Genomic DNA, 25,786 nt, shown 5'->3' on the forward strand with positions numbered 1-25,786 from the left:
TGAATGTTTTAATGAGCTCATTCAGATCTGAGACTAGAGAATTCAGAACAATATGATTCTTCTTAATCTCACCTTGAAGGGGTCACCAGCCATCCTTGCAGCTTTGCTTTTCCTGAATTTGTACATCCATCCCAGACATGTAACTTGAAATTCATTTGACTGCTATTTCCATTAAGCATATATCTGTCCTTTTGTCCATTAAAATTCACTTCACACATCTAAAAATTGCACATCAACCCTCCTACATATTGATTCATTTGCAATCACAGCCCTTCTTAATTCTCTCTCTCTCCTATCATACCATGGCAAGAGACAGACTTTACTTGCTCACTCTTCTTTTGTGCATCTTCCAGTAATTCTTTCATATCCTCTCATATTCCATACTTCTCACCATTTCAATCATTCATTCTATCCAACATTATTAACCCTTTTACTTTCCCTTTTTTAAAATCTGGCTAATATCTTCAATCTTTGCACCAGGAAAACACAAACCCTAATCATGAGATAGTCATTCAATATTGTCTGCTTAATAAGTCTTTTGCACTAGTTATTATGTGAAAGACTGTAAGCAAGCTATTTCACTAATTAAAATCAACTCACTATATAGAAAGCAGATGGACAAGAGAAAATAATCATGTGGAATAGGTAGAGGATAAGGAACCATCTACCATCACATGTAGTGTGCATCCAGTCAGAAAGCTGGTAACCCAACTTCAGAAGTCATGGGACAGACCAAATGATAGTAGCCAGACCCAGTCAAAAGCTTTGGAAACATCAAGTGCAACCACTTGAGATTCACTAAACTTTTCTATGGTATTCATCCAGAGATGAGTGACATATGTGAGCAGAACTCCTGTTAATCAGCAACAACAGATTCCATACCGGTGTCATTTATTGGTTGGGTAACTTCAAGGTAGTGTAAAAGTTGGGTATTAATGGTTCTCTTCATTACAGCAATAGTCTGATGGTAGTGATTTGTCATTCTTTTTGGGAATAGGTTTAATATATGCCAATTTTCAGGCTGTGGGGGTAGATACCAGTGGAGTAAAAAGAACATAAAAGCCATAGAAATATGGCACAGAAGTCATTCCACTTGGCCTTCTTATAATGCCAGACTATTCTTGATTGAGAATGGCTGTGTGAGCAGTGTTCCACAGGAGAGTAAATTATAATTATTATGGGCAATTCCAAGGAGTCCTTAGACTCATTAAGGGTGACCCTAAACATCATATCAAGAACTATTCAGCATTCGCACAGTATCTGTAATACTTTGCTTTGAACTCATTCAAAGTCATGGCACCCACAACAGAATCTGGCACCTTATTCCATTCATTGACCACTCTCAAAGTAAAAACACCTAGTTCTAATTCTAACACCCTTGATAACTACACTCGTTCAGTTTCCATGGATGGCCCCTAGTTCTCCCACCACACCTATTCTGAAATATTTCCTTTGAATTAATCTTGTAAAAAACCCTCAGTAATTTGAATGTCTCAATCATATTATCCCTTTTCCGCCTATCAACCAGTTTCTGTAATCCACAAATCTTCAACGTGTTCTTGTAAGGTTCATTCCATAGACCAACTACCATCTTGGTCACTCGCCTCTGGATCCTCTCTACCTCCTCCCATCACTAAGAAACCCTGCCGCCCAGATCAGCGCACAGTAATCAAGATGGGGTCTTATCAAGGCTCAATAAAGAGGAACAATAACCTGCTTGTCTCTATTTGTAAAAGTATTCTTCAGTACTCAAGTGATCTGATTAGCAGATTTAGCCACTTTTGCTATGTTCCCCCTAAACTTCAACTCCCTATCCACCAACCTACCCAAGTCTCTGGCTTCATCAATTTCCTGGAGTACGGTTCCACCAATGTGGTATACTGCTGATAATCTTTTTGCCCCAAAATGCATAACCTTAAACTTTGCCACATTAAACTGACATCCATTATCCTTAGCCCAGTCTGCCAATTTATCCAAATCATCCTGAAAAAAATTTTGACATCATGTGTATTCACTATTGTTCTACCCAACTTTGCATCATCGGCAAATAACTGAACAGTTCCTCTCAGATCCTTTCCTATATCACTAATGAACAAATTAAATAGCAGTGATCCAAGAACAGAACCCTGTGACACACCACTAATCACAGGCCTTCTCTTGGACTCTACTCCTGAATAAACTACTCTCTAATATCTCTCCATCAATAACCCTCCTATCCATCTCACCAACACTAATATCCATCCCCATGTGCTGTAGTTTAATGATTAGAATTCCATGTGGTATCCTGTCAAAGGCCATTGAAAAGTTCAGCAATATCACTGTAAACCCACTACCCTTATCCAATTCGGCCGTCGTTGTATTATAAAACTTGAGCAAGTTACTGAGGCATGATCCACCCTTTCACAAAACCATGCTGTCCCCCATACAGTTTCCCATTTTCATCTATCCATTCCTATATTTTTGACTAACTTCTCCGATACTTTGACGACTCCCGATATGCTGATCGGTCAGTAATTTGCAACAGCAGTCTTGGAGCCTCCTTTATGCAATGGAACTATTTTCCCCTCTTTCGACACCCTTGGGACTAGCCCATAGCTGAGACTTAGATTAAACAAGATGGTCAAGAGCACTGACAATTCCTTTGCCACTTCATACAGCTGGTATACCATCCAATCCCAAAGATGTATTCACATTAAGTTTCTGTAATATGCTATTCACCTCCATTTCATTCACTTCAGTCCCCTCATTCCTGCAACATCACCGCTTGGATGATATACTCTTGCAAAGTGTTTACTTAGTAATTCTACTATTTCGACTGATCCAGTTACCTCCCTACCATTGGCATTCCTTAAAATCATTCTGCCATATATATTCTTTCTTTTACTTGCAGCATATTGAAAGTTTGGGATTCTCTTTAGCCTGCATTGCTAACTTGCTTTCATAATCTGCTTTTGCTTTTCTTACCACACTAGTTACCCTTTTAGTCTGTGCCTTGTATAGTTTGTGTGCAGGTCACCTTTCTCCTTAAATTCCCTTTACAATTGTTTATTTTTTTTTTTTGCAGCTCAAGCTTAATGGTGTTATTCATCCATTTAACTCCCACTTGATTTACTCTCCTGACTCTAGGTATGCAGTCAGCCATTACCCCCCTCAAACACTCCTTTACCACTTCCCATGCACTATCATCAACATCCAGCCCTTGCAGTTTTACATGCCATGCACTGATCCAAGCAATCTCCTAAGCTTGTCATACTTACCAGTCTGGTAATTCCACATATATCCTGTCTTAACTGAAAATTCCACACATTCAGCCACCTCCCAGGTCAAGGCCATATGATCACTCTCACCAATTAGTGGTAACGTGGTCATATTCGTTATAGTCAAATTCTCAGATGCAATTACTAGATTGAGCACTCTCGAACCCCAAGTATATTCCATTACATGCTGTCTCAGGTAATTATCCCTTAGTAACTGCATAAAATCCATTTCCTTCCTCCCATGTATCCTCTCCTCCTTCCAATCTATGCCCCCATAGTTGAAATCCCTCATAATAATTACCTGTCCTCCACTCATTGAGTCTATTTTTCAATGCATTCTATCCCATTATCTTTTCCATCCCCTGATCTATAGCAGCACCCAACTGTATATTTTGTTCTGCTGGTCTCAATCTCACACCAGACAGCCTCAAATGTGAAAATTTCACTTTCCTGCAGTCAAACTTCTATTCTCTTTGGCTGCAGTTCATCGGCTATCATCAATAAGACTCCTCATCCCATTCTTTTCTCTCTATCTTTCCTGAACACACTATACCCTTCACATTCTATCCCACTAACTATATCATCGTCTGTTAGCCATGTCTCACTAATGTCAATAACCTTTAGCCAGGATGAGCCAACCAAGGTCAAAAATTCTCCTGCTTGTTCCTAATGCTCCTGGAATTAGTGTACATAAAGTGCAAAAGACCACTACCCCTATCTTGAAACCTTATACTAACTATCCCATTCTGGTTTGTTACCATTGGTACTAACTCAGGCATATTATACACATTCTTACACTCAACTGCCTCACTGATGTCTGCATATCCACTCAATAACCCCCCCCCCCCAAAAAAAAACTCTAGTTTCCCTAATTCTGCATATCCACTTAAACTTCATTCAACAACAATTCTTCCAGTCTCCAAACACCAAATCCATTCAGATGCAAACCATCCTTCTTGTATAAGTCCTTTTGCCATAAACTCACTCCACACCACCCCCTCCTGCATAACCTACGCATTGAGTCAATTGTTATTATGGCCCTCCTTCTCAACTCTACTCTGCCATACCACAGCAACAGACTCGCTATCTTAACTCTCTCACTCTTTTCTTTTACTATTTTCAGAAATTCAAGTACTCTCTCATACCATACTTTTCTCTTTTTAAATCATTTTTCCTGCCACTACAACCATTTCTTTCACCTTACACTTTTGTGCTCTAATAGCCTCACTTATCATTAATTTTTGCATTAGGAAAGCATGATTTTGTCAAACTCTCAATCATTTATAACTGAATCGCTGTATAACACACATTCCTTAATTTTCCTTTCTCTCCTGATCATATCTTCAATTTTCTTACCTCCCACTTTCCTAACAGCAGAAATTATTTTCCTAGGAGATTTTAATGGTCACAACACCATCTGGGTCTCATCCAATTGCACAGACCCAAACAGACAGAGATCCTGAGAACATTTGATATCTGTAATGACCTAACACAAATTGTTCCACTGTCTACCAGAATATCAGATAACCATAACCACTCCTTTAACATCCTAGATCTCTTCATCACTGTTGACCTTTCCAAGACTGTGATGTTGTATTTCCCCTAGGTAATTCAGACTGGAAAAAATCAACATTTAAGGAGAGGAAATCAGAGTTCAGAGTGATTGGTAACAATATGAGAGTGACAGAGAGCAAATGAATTTGACTTAGTGGGGCAGGGAGATTTCTGCAAAAAAAAAGGTCAAAGTGAAGCAATTCTAGAGATACTTGCTGGCATGGTAAATAAGAGCAAATATATATACACAGCTGCCATTCTTGGTTGAAAGGAGTCTATGTGAACTTGGGAAAACTAAGATGAGTATAGCATGGAGAGGGAAGAAATTTGGGTTTCTGCCAGGAAAAAGTAGGTAGGATTTTAAAGACTGGAGATGGTAGTGAACACTATTGGGATTGGAGGTGAGACCACGTATATTTGCGAAGATGAAAACTGGCTTCTAAGGTCCCCAACAACATTTTTTTTTTTGTTTGTTTGTAGTTAATGATCCAACCATCATTACCATTTTGACATTTGTCTTCTAATTGTTTTCATGGTGGATGTCCAGAGTAAAGATTAGGTCAGGCCTAACTCATATGTGCAATTGGGAGCAAGTGTCTTTGAACTCGCTGTTTACTACTACTATTAAATTTGATGTGCCCATCTGTGTCACAGGTTACTTTTCTAAAGTGCAAGAAGGTCTTTCTGCCCATTATTTTATTTGTGGGTCTAAAACATTGGCACCTGATAATTTTTCTGAAATCAGAGTTTAATTCTCTAGATAACTTAATTATATCATCTAATGATTCATCCTTTCTGTGTGAAAACTGAGAATGATAGTGCTGGGCATCATTTTCAGCCTCAAATGAGTCATGTCCCATTGACAAGATGAGGTAAAAATGTCTGTTGGTGTTATCGGGGGAGGGTACATTTACACTGCAGCACTGATTGTTAAACGGCTCGAGTATACATTGCCACTTCCATAATCATCAAGTTAGCTTTTGCACATGCTTGTGTAAAGGTGACCATCTTTCTGTTTTGTTTTAAAAGACAAGCCTTATCAACTCAAGGGAGTATACAAGCTCATCCAGAGTAGGCTTTTACAATCATCCATGCCCACAGTGAGATTCAAATTCACAATCTGTTAGCTGGAGAGCTGGTGTGCTATCCACTTGACCAACCAGGCCAGTTAGAAAAGCATTATTTTCTAAACACTCATGGAAATGAGTCAAATAAGCTGCAGTTTATCTCTTGATATAAGAAACATAACTAGAAAAAGAACACACACACACACACACACACGTATATACATATTACATTTCTTTCTTTTAAGGTTACATGGTGATCAGCATTCATATTTATAAATTTAGGGACACAAAAACACACGTGTTGAACAGATTATTTTATTAATTACTAATAAAATAAAACTTGACGTTTTGACCCCTGTATCGAGGTCATCATCGGAAGGATACAAGTGTATAAGGACAAGCTACATGCTCTAGCCCTGTATACCGGTAAACTAAATCTACGTAGTTAATTAATCCTTTTTCCTAGCCTGACCTCTATTGATTAAAAAAAAAAAAAATTTAAATAAATAAATAAATAAAAAATAAAATAAATAAATAAATATAAATACTACTACAATAACTGCTAAAGTCCTCATGTATTAATATTCTTCTGGATTTGTACAGTTCTGATTGTCATAATATGATTTCTTTCAGTTGCTGTTAAATGTTGCAAACACTTCACCAGGTTATCTTCTTGTAGTGGGATTTTTCTATGGCTAGTTTAGGTTGTTATACAGGTTGTAGATGGGTCCTCCACATTCTTGAAATGGTTAGGCCATCATTTTTGTTGAGATTTGGGTTGTGTTTGAGCATTTCACATGACTCTTTAAATTTTCTCTCAAACCTGGTTTTGGTGCGGTGTAGGGACTTGGTATTTTTCCAATCAATTCTGTGGTATGTTTGGAGTGTGTGGTCAGAAAGGCCGGTTTTCCCAAAATGGAGATATTTAATGTGTCGTTTGTGTTTGTCTTGTCTGATTGGAATAGTTCGCCCTGTTTCCCCTATGTATGGTATGTTATATGTGCATTGTATTTTGTATACCCCTGGGTGTGCTAGGTGTGGAAGAGGATCTTTAGAAGAACTGAGTAGGTGTCTTAACTTGTTTGGAGGTTTAAAGGTGGTTTTAATGTTGTATTTGCGTAGTGTTCTGTCTAATTTTTCAGAAATGCCTCTAACATAAGAAACGGCAATAGCATTCCTGAAATCTTTTTTGTTCTTACTGGTATCTTTATGAAGGATCTTGTGAATAGTTTTTTTACTGTATCCATTTTTTATAAATCTTTGGTTGATGATCTTGTATTCCTGGTTTAGAGCTTGTTCATTAGAACAAATTGTCAGAGCTCTGTGTTTAAGGGTGCTTATGACACCTAGTTTTTGTGTTGGGTGGTGGTAAGAATTTTTGTGTATGTACTGGCCTGTGTGTGTGTATGTGTGTGTGTGTGTGTGTGTGTGTGTGTGTGTGTGTGTGTGTAGGTTTGCGGTAAACTGAGAAGGAGAGACAGCCAGAGAGAAGACGTGTGACAAGTGTGTCTAGGAAAGAGAGTTGTTTTTTCCCATTTCAATGGTGAATTGGATACATTTGTGTTGTTTGTTTAGGTGGCTAAGGAATGTATTTAGAGCTTCGCGTCCATGGGGCCAAATGGCGAAAATATCATTGACGTATCTGAGCCAAAATTTGGGCTTTAGACATGCTGTCTCTAGAGCACGCTGCTCAAAGTCTTCCATATAAAAGTTAGCTATTGGGGGGGAGAGCGGTGAGCACATGGCTGTACCTTCTTTTTGAAGGTAAAATTTGTTTTGCCACACGAAATATCCGGAGCGGAGTACGTGGGCAAAGAGTGCCATGATGTCACATGGAAATATGTTCTGTAGGAGCAAGATAGTGTCATTGATTGGGACATTGGTAAAAAGGGAAGTTATGTCAAAGCTGACTAATAAATCTTGGTCGTTGAGTGTAATGTTTTTAATTTTATTAATGAAATGTTGTGTATTTTTTATGTAGGAAGGAGACTGACCTACCAATTCCTTGAGTGTGGCCGCTAATTTTTTGGCTAAGTGATAATTTGGGCTGTCAATTCCTTCAACAATAGGACGTGGTGGCGTGCCTGGTTTGTGTATTTTTGGCAGGGCATAAATTCTGGGTGCATGGGCATAATGAGGTATTAATTTTTTTGTTGTTTCTTCAGGCCATGTGTGGACAGATTTGATTAATTCAGTTGTTTTCTTTTTGTTACCTTTAGTGGGGTCGTAGTTTACCATTTGGTAGGTGTTGTGGTCCGATATCAAATGGTTCATTTTTTCAATGTATGTTGTACGGTCTAAAAGGACAGTGGCATTGCCTTTATCTGCTTTCGTGATTATAATGTCTTGGTTATTTTTTAAGGATTTAAGAGCTAGATTTTCGGTTTTGTTTAAGTTGGTGCTTAGTTTTTTGTTTGAATTTAGTATACACGATGTTTCCATTTGTATCAGCCAAATTGGTGGGGGAGAGATCTTAAACCTCTCTCGATATGATACACTATATCAAGTTTGTTCACTGGCCTCGGAGCAATGGCATAGTTCAAACCTTTCTTTAGCAGTGAGAGTTCACCTTGGGTGAGATTGTGGTTTGATTGGTTGATAACCAAGCTGTGGTCTGATGGTGGTTGGTTGCTCCTAACTTCATTTGTGGGCGATTGGCTGCTCCTTATGATGTCGGTTTGTGATTGGCTGTTCCTTTCGTTATGGCATCCTGATGGTCTTGTGCTTTTCTGTTGTTGTAGGGCTTGAAATTTCATTACTAATTCATTACCACCTTTAAACCCCCAAACAAGTTAAGACACCTACTCAGTTCTTCTAAAGATCCTCTTCCACACCTAGCCCACCCAGGGGTATACAAAATACAATGCACATGTAACATACCATACATAGGTGAAACAGGGCAAACTATCCCAATCAGATAAGACGAACACAAACGACACATTAAATACCTCCATTTTGGGAAAACCAGCCTTTCTGACCATGCACTCCAAACATACCACAGAATTGATTGGAAAAATACCAAGTCCCTACAGTGCACCAAAACCTGGTTTGAGAGAAAATTTAAAGAGTCATGTGAAATGCTCAAACACAACCCAAATCTCAACAAAAATGATGGCCTAACCATTTCAAGAATGTGCAGGACCCATCTACAACCTGTATAACAACCTCAACTAGCCATAGAAAAATCCCACTACAAAACCTGGTGAAGTGTTTGCAACATTTAACAGCAACTGAAAGAAATCATATTATAACAATCAGTACTGTACAAATCCAGAAGAATATTAATACGTGAGGACTTTAGCAGTTATTGTAGTTGTATTTATATTTATTTATTTATTTATTTTATTTTATTTATTATTTTTTTTTATCACTAGAGGTCAGGCTAGGAAAAAGGATTAATTAACTATGTAGATTTAGTTTACCGGTATACAGGGTAGAGCATGTAGCTTGGTTCCTTATACACTTGTATCCTTCCAATGATGACCTCGATATAGGGGTCAAAACGTCAAGTTTTATTTTATTAGTAATTAATAAAATAATCTGTTCAACATGTGTGTTTTTGTGTCCCTAAATTTATAAATATGAATACATATTACATGAATTGCACTGACAAAAGATTATAAACCTATTGTACCATAGGGTGAGCTGATCATCATATAATCTGGAAATCCTCTAGAGATCAAACATGAAACTTTTTTCAAGCTGCATCAAAGCTTCAATAATCAAGAAGGTAGTCTTGTATCATGTGATTAAATTCACCTACCACCTAAAGACATTCACAAACATTCGTGCCCATACAAGATTTGAATCTACAACCTGCTAGTTGGAAAGTAGATATGCTATCCACCTGGAAAACCATGCAAGATGTATATGAAAGACAACAACTACAAACTAGCATGATTCAGTAATAAATTGTGTATTGAAATATTAGGATATTCAATCTAATATTTATGATATCAAAGTACATCTTTTTAGTTTCACATAACTGTATTCTCTGGAATAATTCTGCACTGTGCGAGCATCTTCAGCTCAGTTGGTTTCAATGATGCCCTGTGGTTAGTTAAGATGTGGGTTTGATTCTCATTTAGGATTCTAGTAGGTATTCCTCATTTGCTTTGTGTTAGTTCCTGAGTGCACATACCATATCTTTATGTTCCTGAAGATGGCAATGTGACATTGCCGAAATATAGAAGTTATTCATTAAAGTTACCTTTAATTAATATACTTTATATGCATTGTTAATTCCGTAAACTAATTACCAGTTATCTCATTTAGGATGTAAAGAACTTTTATCAAGCTTTTCAACTGAAGGTGAGTTATCCAGCCTTATATGGCATTGGAGGATTGTTGGAGAATTTCCATCCCAGCAACTTGGGTTTTTCATCCTGTAAACAAGCAAACCAGCCATTAGAACAAACACAATTAAAGCACATAGTACACTGGCCTCATAGTCTTCAATTCTCTGAAGACTAGTCACTCCAGACATGCCATCCATCCATCCATCTCATTGAGAGTCTACCTCTTCCTCTTATTCCAGGGACTTTATCTTCTATTACTGTTTTGAGAAGTTATACTTCCATTCTTTCAATGTATCCAAAGTATGTCAGCTTTCTTCTGTTAATACCCTAAAGGAGTCATACAGTTCTACTGATTCTTTCTAGCACCCATCCAATCGTCCAACTTTCAGTATATATGGTATCCTCAACAGCTTTCTGTAACCCAGAAGGCTGTTGAGGATACCATAATGAGGACACATTTCTCAAAAGCAGCTATCTTTTTCCTAGCATACTCCTTTAGGTTCCAAATTTCACATCCAGAATCCTCTTTGTTCCTGTGGAGATAGATCCATCCTTCCAGATTTTAGTCACATCTCTGATCATTGTTTTACCCATTCTTTATCTTCTTCTGCCATCTGAACAACCATTATTCACATTAATGACAGATCCCAAGTACACATATTTAACAACTTCTTCAATTATTTCTCTGTTAAAGTACATTTGTTTCTCAGGAGCTTCCCTGTCTATATTTCCTATGAGAACTATAATCTTTGTCTTGCTAGGATTCAGTTGAAGTCCTCTATTCTTACTGATCTCATTAACGTTGTCAAGGATTTGTCCTAGTTCTTCCTTGTCATTACAAAGGAATATATACTTTATACTTTTCAATGGTCTAATGCAAAGGATCTGACCTCTGGTACCTTACCTTTCCTGAAAATTGCTTGTTCCTCAGATATTGCTACCTTAACCTTATTTAGAATGATCTTTAATAAAATCTTGCTTGCATGAACAATTAAACTACTAGATCTACAGTTCTTGCAATCCTTCTTGTGCAAACCGGCTTCTTCCAGTCTCTAGACCATGATCCTGTCTCCCATAACCTTATAATGAAACAAAATGAGAAAAACAAAGGATCTTTTGGAGTTCGATAAAGAACTCCAAAAGATCATCTGGCTGGAGCCACAATTTTGAAAACAGCAGAAATGAGTGGTTTCTCAGAAAAGGAGATATCCTGGGTGTTTAATCAGTGGAAAAATAACCCACATTGCTTTTCTAAGAGGTGTAACTGTGGTCCTAAGACAGTCTGTGAGGAACAAGACTTCCTGTGTGCAGCAATTGACTAATACATTTAATGAAGACTGTTCCCAGCCCATATCTCACCATACTATGTGCAGGAAATTGAGGAAGATTTCTTCATATAGGCATATGAGGAAACCAATGATTTCTGTAAAGAACCAAAACGTTTACCCACAGTGTCAGGAACAGCATGACTGGACAATGGAAAAAAGTAATGTGGTCCAACAAGACATACTAATAATGGACAGAGAACAAGATGTACTGTGGAGAGAGCCCTATGAAGCAATGAAATCAGCTTGCCTTGTGAGCACAGCTCAAGGCTCTGGAGGTAGTGTCATGGTATGGGACATGCTCTGTTGGTATGGAAGAGGTTCGCTGATAATGCTGGAAGGTTTAGTGTCCTCCAAGAAATATCTGAACATTGTTGCCAATCAAGTCCATCGTGCAATGTTGGCTTTTTTTTTTATCCAGCAGGTGAAGGATGTTTCAGGAATGAAAATGCTACTGTCCATCACACACGATTTGTTCATCAGTTGTTCAACAAGCATGATAGCAACTTCCACCATCTTCCCTGACCACCATAAAGCCAGATCGGAATCCCACTGAGAATGCATGAGGCATGTTAGAAAAACAGATCTGGGAGCAAAGTCCTCTTCTGTCAAATCTGAGCCAGTTAAAGAAATATTTGGTGAACACCAGGAATGTTGTAGACATAGATGCAATCCAACACCCTGTGCAATCTATGCCAAACTGCATATGTGTTGTAATTCAGGCTAAATCCAACATAGTATTAAATAAAAGTTTCTAATTCAGTAGCCAGTATGCCTTGTAGGATATTTCACTGAATAAAGAAAACTCTCTCTCTCTCTCTCAATTTTTTATTTAAGTGTATTAGTATGTTTTTGGTGAGTGATATTACAAGATTTTTTGACAGGAACCTTATTCAGTTATAAAAGGAAGTGAATGAGAAGAAATGATTTGATATATAAAATTTCACTTTACAGAGAAACTTTAAGGAATATATATATGTATATATCTTTTTTTTTTAATAGCTAAATAGCAGCATATCTGTCATCAAAAGATTATTACCTTAATTCAAACAACAAAAAGTAATAAAAATAATTATATATATTAAAGGAAACTAACAAAGATTATCTAAGGTCAGTTATCCAGCCTTTTAAAAAGGATTTAAAAGGCTGGATAACATAGTCATGAGTTCTATGTGAGTTCTCCACACACAGAGAGAGAGAGAGAGAGAGAGAGAGAGAGAGAGCACATCTATGTGTATATATATATCACTGCACATAATTCATACATTATCTATAACAAATTGGGGATGACTGTGGACAAGGAGTTGAAATTTAGAAGGAATACTGCAAAGGTAACCAAAACAGCACATCAGATTACGTGGTTGTTGAAGAACACACAAGGGAATCTGTGTGACCAGATCCCCTTGTGTTCCAGGGGAACCAGGTACCCCAGATTTCGTGGGAATGAAGAGGTGATGGAGAGATTCCAGAGGCAAGTAACAAAGATTGTAGCAAGTTTATGGAATGTTCCCTATGAGAATAGATTGAAGGTCTGTAGGCTTTAAAAATTACCTGATAGGCAAAAAAAGAGAACACATGATAGAAGTATTTAAGTTATTAAAGTGGTTTTATAGGATTGACATTAATGACTTTTTTCAGTACATGGCAGGAAAAGAAAGAGAGAGAGAGAATAAGGGATCACGTGTGGAAATTGTGTACAAGCATGGTTAGCATGGGTGTTAAGAGTAGACTTTTTGCTTAGAATGTGATGAATGGGTTGCCAGAGGTGGTTGCGAGTGCTCCATCAGTGAACAAGATTAAAGAGAGGTATGATAGGTATTGTGTGAACAATGGATCACTCTCTCTCACAATGAGTTTTCTGACTCCCAAGTCAGAATAGACAAAAGATCAAAAATAAACACTGGTTGATTGTCTATTTCATATAAAATGATTATTTATTATCCTTCCTTTGAATAAAGTCCACTGCCAAGCTGAAAACCTTTTAAGACTCTTTTCTTATTTATTACATCTAATATATATATGTACTAATATCATGTGAGAAAAAAAAAAAAAAGAAAGAAAGAAAACAATGACAAACCTTGCACTTCATGATATTCAGAAGAGTCTTCAGAATTGATATTCTGCATTTTTTTGGTTGTAATAAATTCCAGAGGTTCATTATTAGTTCCTGGATCTAACAGTTCACTTTGAGACACAAATGATGAAGCAATAATATTCTTTTCTTCCATGACTGTAACTACTCTATGAGAGAAGGGGGGAAAAAAAAAAACTTAAACATCCCATACATTAAAGATGCTAAAATTTATGAATTTCTATGTGGACATTAAACTGTTTCGTTGTTTAAAGAATCATTAATTATGTGTTATCATCAAGTCCACATCCAAACAATCATGACAACACCACCTTAATAACAGCAATTATTCAAACTTTAAATGGCAGTGGATGATCAGATGTCATAATCAGTGCTCTTTATATGGCTATAGTTTATACAGTGGGTTGGGAGAGCCTCCATTCATTAACAACAGTGCCCTATGGTTAAAAAGAGCTTTGAATTGCATTCAACAAAGAAGGAGCCTGTGTAGCTCAGCGGATGTGGCATTTGCACACCGCCGCGCTTGGCCGCACGAAGTAAGACTTGAGTCTAGTCGGCGACTAGAGGAAATTTTTCTAAGCCTTTTTTCGACCGGTTCCCGAGTTAGTGGATCTCTGGTACGGGCAAGCAGGTTTTTCCTCCCGGAAACTCGGGTTTTTCGTTCTGTAAACTCAAGAAAATCGACCGTAGAACCCACATTATTTCAGACATTAAATATATTGTGTTAGGGTTAGGGACCACGAGATGGCGGCACATTTGAGCCGTCTCTCTTCACTGCGTATCGCTTAATTAGTGATAGCCTTGGGCCATCTGTCTCTGATTGGGTACCAGTGGAGATTGACCTGCCCACTCAGTCTCCAAAAGTTAGATAGGACTAAATGGCCTTGCCTACTCCCGTATACGGCAATAAAAAGGCGTTAGCTGATTTTTTTTTTTTTTTTTTAAAGAAGGTGAGCTGGTCTCATATAGAAATACCAGGATTTTTTTTTACCAAAATCTAGGGTTTTTCTCCAAAAATACAAATGCAGTAGCCAGGAATACACACAATTCAAAGACATACACACAATGTAGGTAAAATTAACCACCAAGAGCATTATTAAGTTTCTATAAGCCAAGTTACTTAGCCGTAACTGGTAAATGAGCCTAATCACATTGAGGAAAGATGATATTAGATGAGATGCAATTGTGGGTTGGTGAATTATCCATAATCCTAAGTTAAGCTTTGAAGTATGTTATGTTATGTTTCTGGATAAGTCTATATAATTTTCTTAATATTGTTAGTAATTTATGAATTTTTTATGTTAAAACATGCTTTACTACCTACAAATTGCTGTATACTATTGTTTATATTGATATAATGGTTTAATTTAACAATGAGCCCTTGCCTAATGATTACAGTTCCCACAATATCAAAAAATAATCACTCCTCTTCCCAATCCACAATCTTTTCTTTAGAAAGATTTTAGTAATGCTATCAATATTCCCTATGTCCAAGGCACATAGAAAAATATCCAGAATCTTAGAGAAATACAATCCTTGCACAACTTTCAAGCCCCACTTTAAACTAGCTACCCTTATCTGCTCCACTAAAGACAAATTCTCTCCCCCTCAGCTATAGGTGTATATAGAATCCCTTGTTCCTGCAAGTTGGTTTACTATGGACAAACAGGAAGATCAGCTACCATCTAAATGGAAGAACAAAAAATACATCTATGGTCAATCTGGCCTTGCAGACCATGCTTTGGATACAGCTCACAGAATCAGTTTAAAAAAGACCATCATGCACATCTCAGTAAATTCAGAAGAGGAACACTGCTTTTAGAATTTGTTGCTGCTCTTAAAAATCAGCCTAATTTAAATAAATATACTTGCATAAAACTTCCCAAAATATGGGAAACACTAATACTTTGAAATCCCAGTTTACATTCTAGGCTGCTGACAGGTGTCCATAGAGGGCGTCCCAGCTGGTTAAGATTCTAGTCTTTCATCCATGTGTTTCATTATAATATTCAAATGTTTCAAATGTCTCAAAAAATATTCATTACTTTTATGCCAAGTTTGTTCATAAAATTATTGAATTTTATAATTATCAATATTATGAGGAGAGCCTCAGTAGCTCAGTCAATATAGACGAAGCCCTTTGGTCGGAAAAACCTGGGTTCAATTCCCGTCAGTGAGGTGAGGAACCTTTATACGGTCTCTTTTGACAAAAGGTAAGTTAGCCAGTCTCATACAAAGGTAGATGGTTTTTGTCCCTCAAAAAAGACAAACCAGCAAGTAGAACACACGCAATTTACAGACAAGAATACTTAGAGGCATAGGGGTAACCACCTAATCCTCGTATTACGGTCAGGAAATCCAAGAATACTTGGAAGGCTATTTTTTTTTTTTATCTTGAGCCCATACACAAGAGCTTGGTTGATCAACCTATAGTACATTAGTACTGTGTATGGGTGGTGGATTCAGAAAGAAATAACTTGTTTACATTTGATTTAAATGACTGTAAAGTGTATTCCTTGGGAAACACAGCAAGGGGGGGGGGAGACTGTTCCACAGTGCAGCAGTTATAGGAATGAAAGAGGAGGAAAAGAAACTTGTTCTGTTTGTTTCTAGGTGTACTGTGAAGGGGATGGTGAGCAGCACCTTCACGTGTTCCAATGAGCTTAATACTGAGTGGAGGAATTATTGATGTTATTTCAGATGAGCATTTCCCATGGAAATATTTGTAGAATATACATATTGCAGAAACCAAATGTCTGTGCAAAAGTGGGGGGGGAGAGAGTTGGTAAGAGATGGGTCATTAATAAGTCTAATTGCTCTCCTCTGTATTAAGTCAAGCATTTTGAGAGAGCTTTTAGGAGCCCCACCCCATGTGTGAGAGCAGTATTCAATAGCTGGGCAGATTTGTGATTTGTATAATGTTAACAGCTGTTCAGAGGTGAAGTAACATCTTGAGCGAAAGAGAAATCCTAGTTTTTTTGAAGCTGAGAATGCAATGGTTGTGATGTTTTATACCAGGAAAGAGGTTTGATGTGAGGGTAATTCCAAGAAGAGAGAGATCTCAAACTGTCTGGAAATTTGGGTATTGTCAAAAAGGATACTGAGGAAAAATGGTTATTTTTTTATGGGATATAGGACAGAATTGGGTTTTATTAGCAGTGAAATTGATGAGGTTATCCGAACACCATTGTAGGATGGCTTGGAGATTGGAATTGAGGATGGTGGTGGTTGATGTTCTGTAGGTTGAGGTGAGTTGTGTAAGGTAAGATTTATGAAATGAAAGCGAGGAGTGTAGTGTGCAAAACTGTGTATTGGGTTGGAGGTCAACTGAAGTAGGTCATTAATATATAGCAGGAAGAAGGTTGGTGAGAGGACAGAACCTTGTGGAACCCCAACATTAATTGAATGATGAGAGGATAGGGAGCCATCACACAGTGTGCATCCAGACAGATAGCTGGCAATCCAACTACAGAAGTCCTGGGTCAGACCAAATGATGGTAGTTTGCTTAGTAAGCCTTTGTGCCAAACCCAGTCAAAGGCTTTGGAGATATCAAGTGCAACCACTTGAGATTCGCCAAACTTCTCCATGGCATTTATCCAGGAGTGGGTGACATATATGTACTCTCTTGTTGATTGGTAGTGATGGAATCCATACTGGCAGTCGTTTATTAGGCGTGTATCTTCAAGGTAGTGTAGCAGTTGGGAATTGATGATTTTTTCCATTACTTTAGACAGGACTGAGGTAAACAAGACAGGGTGGTAATTGTACTGCAGTGACTTGTCACCCTTCTTGGGAATGGGTTGAATATAGGCCAATTTCCAGTTTGTGGAATAGATTCCAGTGAAGAGAGAGTATACAGGGTGTTCGGGATAAATTTGACAGTTTCGTAAGGAAAAAGAAAATCTTCTTTGTATCTATTAAATTTAATGAATTGACAAAAAACATTACAGGCAGAGTTAATTACAATACTATCAACAAGATTTACTCAAAATAACCACCATTAGCATCGATCACAGCTTCAATCCTGCTTCGGAACCTCGAACAAGCTGATGCTACAGTCTCCCTGGGAAGGGCCGCAAAAACTTTTAATTTTATCCATTAACTGGGCTTTTGTATTACTGGAAGTGCGATTGGTGTCTTTTTCAACTGCGCCCCATACAAAATAATCCATGGGGTTAAGGTCTGGGGAGTTTGGAGGCCAAACATTTGGACTGGTGAAGTCGTAGAAATTTTCAGACAACCATTTTTGACTTTTCCCAGAGGTGTGGCAAGGGGCCGAATCCTGCTGCCATACATACGGCCTACCATTGGCTACCCTTGTTATCCAGGGCTTGACTACAGTGTTTAGCAACTCCACGTAGCCATCTGAAGTCAACCTGAGGCCCTCTTGGAAAAAATGCGGAATTCTGCTGTACGAACGCAATCAGATCGTCTGCTAGGGATCTTTCTTCTTGCTACATCCTCGTAGTCACCATTGCAAGTCTCTAGTTCATGCCTGATTGTTTTTACTGTATTCAGGGAGCATTGGGCAGCAGTCGAAATATCCTTATTTTGATGGCCGGCACGAATCATCATGATACAAGTTATTCTCTTCCATGATTCAGGTGGGTTCCAGCTATCCATCCTTTCTGACATCTTGTATATGAATGAAGAAGGGTCCAACCTTTTAAATGAAGAGAAGTGTGTGTTAATACATGTAACTTACGGAAAAATATAATTAATTATAAATATGTCAAATTTATCCCGAACACCCTGTATATAGGTGACATAGGATAGGAGTCAGTTCTGGTGCACAAATTTTCAGGACAATTGAGAGAATGTCATCAGGGCCAGGAGACTTTTTATGTGTCTAATTTGGACAGTATTTTTCTGATCTCATTCTGACAAAAGGATATAGGGGGCATTGTATGTTGGGTGTCTGGAATGGTTGGGGGACATTTACCATCATCAGGCTTCGATATAAGCTCTAAAGGAGGATGAGGTTCTTCATTTCACAGCCAGTTATTGTATGTCTGGTGTTTCATCTGTACAGCCTTGGCACATCTTTTGGAGAAGTAGAGTTTAGTTAGGGAATGGCAGTTCAGAGTACTATATGGAATGTATGTTTCCATGCTGGTGAGGATTACTTTGGTAATAAGTTTGGTGTATATGTTTGGGTTGGAAGGCTAGAAGCAGTAGTCCAACCATGGGAATGTGGCATAGAAGTTGCAGAGGCTGTCCCACTTGGTACTGTTATAATGCCAAACTACTCTTGTATGGGAGTATCTGTGTAAGCAATGTTGCATGGGGGAGGAGATGAGAACTAGATTGTGGTCAGAATTACCCAGGGGCTCACTACTTTCACTGTGTGTTTGGATGGGTCATTGGTGAGGAAGAGATCTAGGGTGTTTGGGAAGTTGTTCGGGTTATCTGGTATTCTGGTTGGCATCTGAACAAGTTGTGTAAGGTTGTTAGTGATGGCAAATGTTTCAGAATCTCTGCCTGCAAGATCTGGTGTTGTAGACATTAAAATCTCCTAGGAGGATAATTTCGCTGTTGGGAAAGTGGGATTGGAGTTAAGGAAGGGAAATTAAAGAGCTCAGAGTGGTTGTTACATTGGGGGGGGGGGGGGGGGCAATAGACACAGCAAATGAATTTGACTGAGTGGGGAAGGGATATTTTCAACCAAAGAAGGTCAAAGTTGGGTGATTATAGGTTGAGTGCTCTCTGGCATGGTATGTCAGAGCAGATCTATGCACAGACACCACCTTTAGGACAAAAGTTGTTAAAGAGTGAGTAATTTGGGAGGTTGGAATAAACAGTGCTGGGGGAAATGAGATTTGAGTTTCCGCCAGGAAGAGTAAGTGGGGGGGGGGGTTAGATTTAAGGTGATAGTGGACACTATTAAGGTTGGAGTTTAGGCCACAGATGTTGGTGAAGTGGATATATAGGGTTTTGTGACTCGTATGTTTGACTGCAAGGGTCTTGCATATTTCCTATGCAGTGCCTGTGTACTGGTTTCCATGGTGACTGCTAGTGACATCACTTGGTTTCTGCACCAATTTAACTTGTCTGTAGTCGATGATCCAATTGTTGTCTCCATTTTGACGTTTTTCTTCGAGTCGTCTTCGATGATGAAAATTTATTTTCCACTTGGTTAGAGTATAATAAATTTAGTTTAATCCTTTATCCAAGTGTGAGCAAACAAAGTTTGTGCCTGAAAGTATCTTCAGGACTGGGTTAAGGTGGTACACACCAGGGCAACTCGTTGCAAAGGTGGAGCAAGCTACCAACACTCCTATCCTAGTATCTCCTATAATGCAAAACACATTTCCTTGCGGATATGTCTAATGTTATGCATTAAGGGAAGGGCCACTACCCAGACCGGTTTCGACCTTCATTGAGGTCTCTTCAGTGGGAGCCAGGCCCAAGTCGAGATATCAGGCAGAAGCATTAGCAAGTCATCTCCACCTATAGGAATTGCCAATTGGTGTGCCACCCTTTTTTAATAAATTACTCTGGATTTAGAGAAAGATGTTGAAAGTTTATTTTCCACTTGGTTAGAGTATATTAATTTTAGTTTAATCCTTTATCCAAGTGTGAGCAAACAAAGTTTGTGCCTGAAAGTATCTTCAGGACTGGGTTAAGGTGGTACACACCAGGGCAACTCGTTGCAAAGGTGGAGCAAGCTACCAACACTCCTATCCTAGTATCTCCTATAATGCAAAACACATTTCCTTGCAGATATGTCTAATGTTATGCATTAAGGGAAGGGCCACTACCCAGACCGGTTTCGACCTTCATTGAGGTCTCTTCAGTGGGAGCCAGGCCCAAGTCGAGATATCAGGCAGAAGCATTAGCAAGTCATCTCCACCTATAGGAATTGCCAATTGGTGTGCCACCCTTTTTTAATAAATTACTCTGGATTTAGAGAAAGATGTTGAAAGTTTATTTTCCACTTGGTTAGAGTATAATAAATTTAGTTTAATCCTTTATCCAAGTGTGAGCAAACAAAGTTTGCGCCTGAAAGTATCTTCAGGACTGGGTTAAGGTGGTACACACCAGGGCAACTCGTTGCAAAGGTGGAGCAAGCTACCAACACTCCTATCCTAGTATCTCCTATAATGCAAAACACATTTCCTTGCGGATATGTCTAATGTTATGCATTAAGGGAAGGGCCACTACCCAGACCGGTTTCGACCTTCATTGAGGTCTCTTCAGTGGGAGCCAGGCCCAAGTCGAGATATCAGGCAGAAGCATTAGCAGGTCATCTCCACCTATAGGAATTGCCAATTGGTGTGCCACCCTTTTGCATTATAGGAGATACTAGGATAGGAGTGTTGGTAGCTTGCTCCACCTTTGCAACGAGTTGCCCTGGTGTGTACCACCTTAACCCAGTCCTGAAGATACTTTCAGGCGCAAACTTTGTTTGCTCACACTTGGATAAAGGATTAAACTAAATTTATTATACGTCTTCGATGATGGCATCCTTGTTCCCTTTGTGCAAATGATAAATCTGGTCGAGCATGTATATGCGATTTGAACTTGTTGTCGATCGCTGTTATTAGTTTTGATGTGCTTGTCGGTGTATCACAAGTCACTTTTACTAGGCACAGTAAGTGTGTTCCGTCCTTTCTTTTATGTTGTTTCGATGTTGCATTCTTCAGCTAGTTTATTGATATCCACTTTTAATGATTTTCCATTGGAAATTTTTTGTTTTTGGCCTCCATCAAGTTGTTTACCGTTGATGTAATTAGATTGCGAGGTTCATTCGTGGACAAAGGTGAGCTTGTTGTGCTGGTCGTACATATGTTTGGGCTTAGCTTCCACTGCACATATTTTGGAAGTAAAAGTTTCGTTCAAAGCACTGATGTGCTGTTCGAAGTTTTCAATACGTTTATCTATGTTCAGAAGTTGTTTTACTGAAGGGACACAGAGAACAGAAAAATGGCTGGTTTGGTTCGATAAGTTTGATATTGAGAAGGTTATGGGCACGTGTTAAGGTGCTTGTTAAAGCCACTGATGAATGAAATGAAATATTATGAGGATAAACATAACAGAAAAGATGTGGCAGGTGGGAAAACATAGGGAAAAACATAATAGAAAACAACAAAGCAGAATTCCAATCAAACTGCTAAGGGATAGGAACTCCTGCCAAGAGTCAACTACATTGACTTTTAAGATTGTATAATTAATCTGCAAACAAATTAAACTCTCAATTTAACTGTACTTACAAAAACATATTTGTAATGGTAAAACACTTCAAACTAGCATTATTCTTTTATACAAAGTTGAATATTAATGTGTTTATATGTCTAATGTACAAATTTGCACTTTGCAGCTTTCACTACAGTATTACCAAAGTTTGCATTGTTTCTGGCTTCTCCATATAAACTATGAAAAGACTTAGAACTATATCTGGACTCAAAATTTTGACAGCCTGGGAGTGTTTTAACAAAAAGTGGATTCAATAAATTTTAAGAAATTTATTGAATCCACTTCAATAAATCCTTTCTTAAAAAAGATTTTTATATCATAGGAAATCTCTGCAATAAATGCACACTTTCTTCCTTTTCTGTATAGATATTTTTTCCATATAACAATGGACAACAAGATGGGAAAATGTTTATACTATATATGACAATATGTCAATTTAAAAACCTATTTTAAAAAATATACTTACCATTTTTTTCATAAAATTTTAAAACTTGCAGAAAAAAATATTTCAAGTGTGTGTGACATTCTTTTAGTGCATGGGTACACAAATTGAAGTTGTTCAACAAATCTGGCTTAAGCAGCCTGTAAAGCAACTAGAAAAGAAAAATAAATAAAATACTAAAAAAACTCTAAAAAATAATACCATAATAAATACAAGTTAAAGAAACATCTATGTTAAGAAGAGCATCCATGTATTTCTAGTATCTTTACTTTTTTTTTTTTTTTTTTTTTTTAAATCTCCCAAATCAGACTAATATCTAAATGGTTCAAAAAATTCCTAGGGAGTGAAAGGAAGGCAAAATAGTTCGTTTGCATAAAGGTGGCTCTAAGACTGCGGTAGTAAACTACAGACCATTGATGAATTTTACCACCATCTCAGGAGTGGTGTTGAAAGTATTGGAAAAGTTGGTTAAGGACAGAAATCAAGAATGAGTAGATCAGAATATGATACTCTATAGGGACCAACATGATTCTGTTAAAGGTCGGTCCCGCCTTAGCAATTTATTAACTTTTTATAATAGAGTGACATCTGAGTCGGACAAGGGGAATGGCTACAGTGATACTTCTGGATTTTGCTAAGGCTTTTGACAGGATATCACATGGAATAATGTTGCACAAATTACAATACATGAAGATGGATACTAAACTGGTGATATGGATAAGAGATTGGTTCATGGAGAGATACTAGAAAGTAGTGTATGGAGGATCAGAGTCCAGGATGAAGCAGGTGACCAGTGGCATGCCACAAGGCTCTGTTTGGGCTGTTATTGTTTAATTTGTACATAAATGATATGGGAAATGACTTGAAGGGAGATATTCAGTTGTTTGCTGATGATGCAAAGTTGGGTAGTGCAAAAAAAAAAAAAAAAACTTAAGCTGATGTGGAGAGTTTGCAGGATGATTTAAATAAGCTGGCTAAATGGGCAAAAGATAATGGATGTCAGTTCAATGTGGAAAAGTGTAATCATGCATTCTGGAATTAAAAGATTACCAGCTGTATACCACACTGATGAAACGGTAGTACTCCAAGAGATTGATGAGGCTAGGGACTTGGTTGTGTTGGTGGATAGGGAGTTAAAATTCAGAGGGCACATTGCTAAGGTGTCCAAGATTGCACATAGGATTACTTGGTTATTGAAGAACACGCTAACATCCAGAGATAAAGAGGTTATTATTCCTCTTTATAAGGCATTGAAACTTCCACATTTGGATTACTGTGCTCAAGTCTGGTAGCTTGGATTCTTTGGAGATGAGGAAGTTGTGGAGAGGATTCAGAGTAGAGTAGAGTGACTAAGTTGGTGAGTGATATAAAAAATGCTCCCTACATTGAGAGTTTGTGGATTACAGAGGTTGGTTGATAGGCAGAGAAGAGAGGATATGATAGAAACATTTAAATTACTGAAAGATTTTCATAAGATTGATGCAGGGTAAATATTTCAGCTGTGTGATAGTGATGGAAGAACAAGAGGTCATCCCTGGAAATTAAGGAAGAGTATGGTGAACAAGGGTGTGAGAACTAGATTTTTTGCTTGGAGAGTGGTGAATGAATGGAATGCATTGCCTGACTCAGTTGTGAGTGCTTAATCTTTTAATGAATTCAAGAAGAGGTATGATAGATATTGTTTTGATAGTTTGGGTCTCCCACGATGATTTGGGTCTTTTGACTCCATGGAGATACCTGTATAATAATAATAAATTCCTCCTCTATCCACCAGTAAAAATTGTCTGCATGTTCATGCTTCAGTGGTATTTACTTATGTTATGCTCTTAAAGAGAAAACAAAAAGATCCCAGTGAAGACATTCTGCCCTTATAAACTGTCTCTCATTATCATGTGGTATATGAAGTAAAAAAGATGTGGGTAATAAGCTAATAACAAATCATTAAATAACTACTACACGTTTTCACATTCGCTATATGTGAGTAGAATGATATATATTTTAGATCACGTTAGGAAAAAGGTTCTAAGTAGGATTTCATACTTTCACTATAATACAAATAAATGTGCACGTGTTTTGCAAATCTTTTTATTTTTCTCATAAGTCAGATAACCCAGGCTACAAATGTTTCTATGAGAACATCCGCGATTGACTTAAACGATCTGAAGTTGAATTAATAAACTGTATATAACCGGTAATTATCAGTTCAAATTCAACCCAGTGACCGAATTCTTACTACTCAGTAATGTGTGATACTGACTTTGTAAAAAGGCAACCCTTAAACAGCTATCAACTGAGGGTAATTGATCCTCTGGCCAAAAATACTCGCGTCTAATTATTAAGTCAGAACTTATAAAAATAAATAAAATCGAAAAAATTTAACTGATTAATAAAAATGGCATGTGTTAATCTACTATTTCAAGTAACATGCCGATACTCAGACAAAATTCATCTGGGATGACAAATTGATGAAATAGCGTATAAGAAAGTGCATTTCGTTGGAAACTATCGCAAGAAAAACAAATACCGCATCTCACCAAAATAACATGGCATTCTTTCATCCTTTCCGCTTTTCCATCAATGTTAATCACAACTACCAAACACACAACACAATCGAAAAACAACGTAAACTGTAAATTGTCTTGACTATAGGGCTTGGGTTCACAAACTAATATGTGTTAAATATTTTGATTTAAAATGGCTTGAACGAATAGAATGTTTTAACTTTAGTATCTTGAGAAAAAAAATCATAGTATCATAAATAGTTTAACATAAATATATTCATAAATGAAATAATAAAGAAAATGTCAGTAGCCAGTTTATTAGGTAACCTCATCACATCTTCCATGAAGTCCACTGTAACATTAGATGTAGTGTTACGAGAACGCGAAAACCACTGTTACCTTGTCTTCTTCTTCTTTTCTTGGCGTTATGTTCGGCTTAGTGCAGTATCAGCTGAAAAATCCCACTGCGGGAAGATTGGATCGATGGTTGCTCACTCCATCTTGGGGGATGGAGAAGAGATGGAGACAGAGGCGTAGCTAGGGAGGGGCGGCACTTTCAGCCTTTTTGAACTTTTGCATTTAATTCTAAAATACAGTCTCGAGACCTTATTTCCAAATATTGTAATACTACTGCGAATTTTCCTCACAATTGCTGTAAGAGGAGTAGTTGTGAGAGGAATTTTCTAAATAAAATAGATTAAGAATTACCTACATTATTCTGAAATAGACTTCGCCAATGTCATCGACGATTTTGCTAACAGAAAAGCAAGAAAAATAACATTTTAGAATGTTGAAATTAAAGTTTTACTTCAAAAATAAACATAGTGTTTTAATTTATTTCCCTATACGTAGTTTTAACTTTTTGTAGTATTTCTGGTGTATAGTGAGAGGGGCAGCAAACTCAGGGCCCGCCCTGGGCGGCAAAAGCTCTAGCTACACTACTGGATGGAGACGATAACTACTCGGCCAACCAGGCCGGCGTTACCATGATGAAATTTGTAAAAATTTAACTATAGTGTTTGCAAGAGGAGTCACATGCAAATAGCTTTGAAA

The 25,786-nt window shown here is 37.7% G+C and overlaps 1 protein-coding gene across 3 annotated transcripts in view; it reads right to left on the reverse strand.

Annotated features, from left to right (window-relative positions):
* LOC150094500 (ecto-NOX disulfide-thiol exchanger 2) overlaps positions 1–25,348 on the reverse strand; it is a 294,098-nt gene extending 268,750 nt beyond the window's left edge. Inside the window, exons 1-3 of one of the 3 annotated variants that reach the window (XM_090411781.1) lie at positions 25,133–25,348; positions 22,257–22,383; positions 13,579–13,742 (exon numbers count right to left, since the gene is read on the reverse strand). In XM_090411781.1, coding sequence (XP_090267907.1) covers positions 13,579–13,729 — 151 coding nt within the window. In that variant the 5' untranslated portion in view covers positions 13,730–13,742; positions 22,257–22,383; positions 25,133–25,348. Of the gene's footprint in view, positions 1–13,578; positions 13,743–22,256; positions 22,384–24,766; positions 24,860–25,132 lie in introns of those variants that run through there. The other 2 variants (XM_090411779.1, XM_090411780.1) reach the window with 2 other exon arrangements.
* Between the last annotated feature and the right edge of the window lie 438 nt (positions 25,349–25,786).

The sequence above is a fragment of the Typopeltis vanoorti genome, chromosome 22 (genome assembly GCF_054136105.1).
Source record: "Typopeltis vanoorti isolate ZY-2024b chromosome 22, IOZ_Tvanoo_1.0, whole genome shotgun sequence".
NCBI lineage: Eukaryota > Metazoa > Arthropoda > Arachnida > Uropygi > Thelyphonidae > Typopeltis > Typopeltis vanoorti.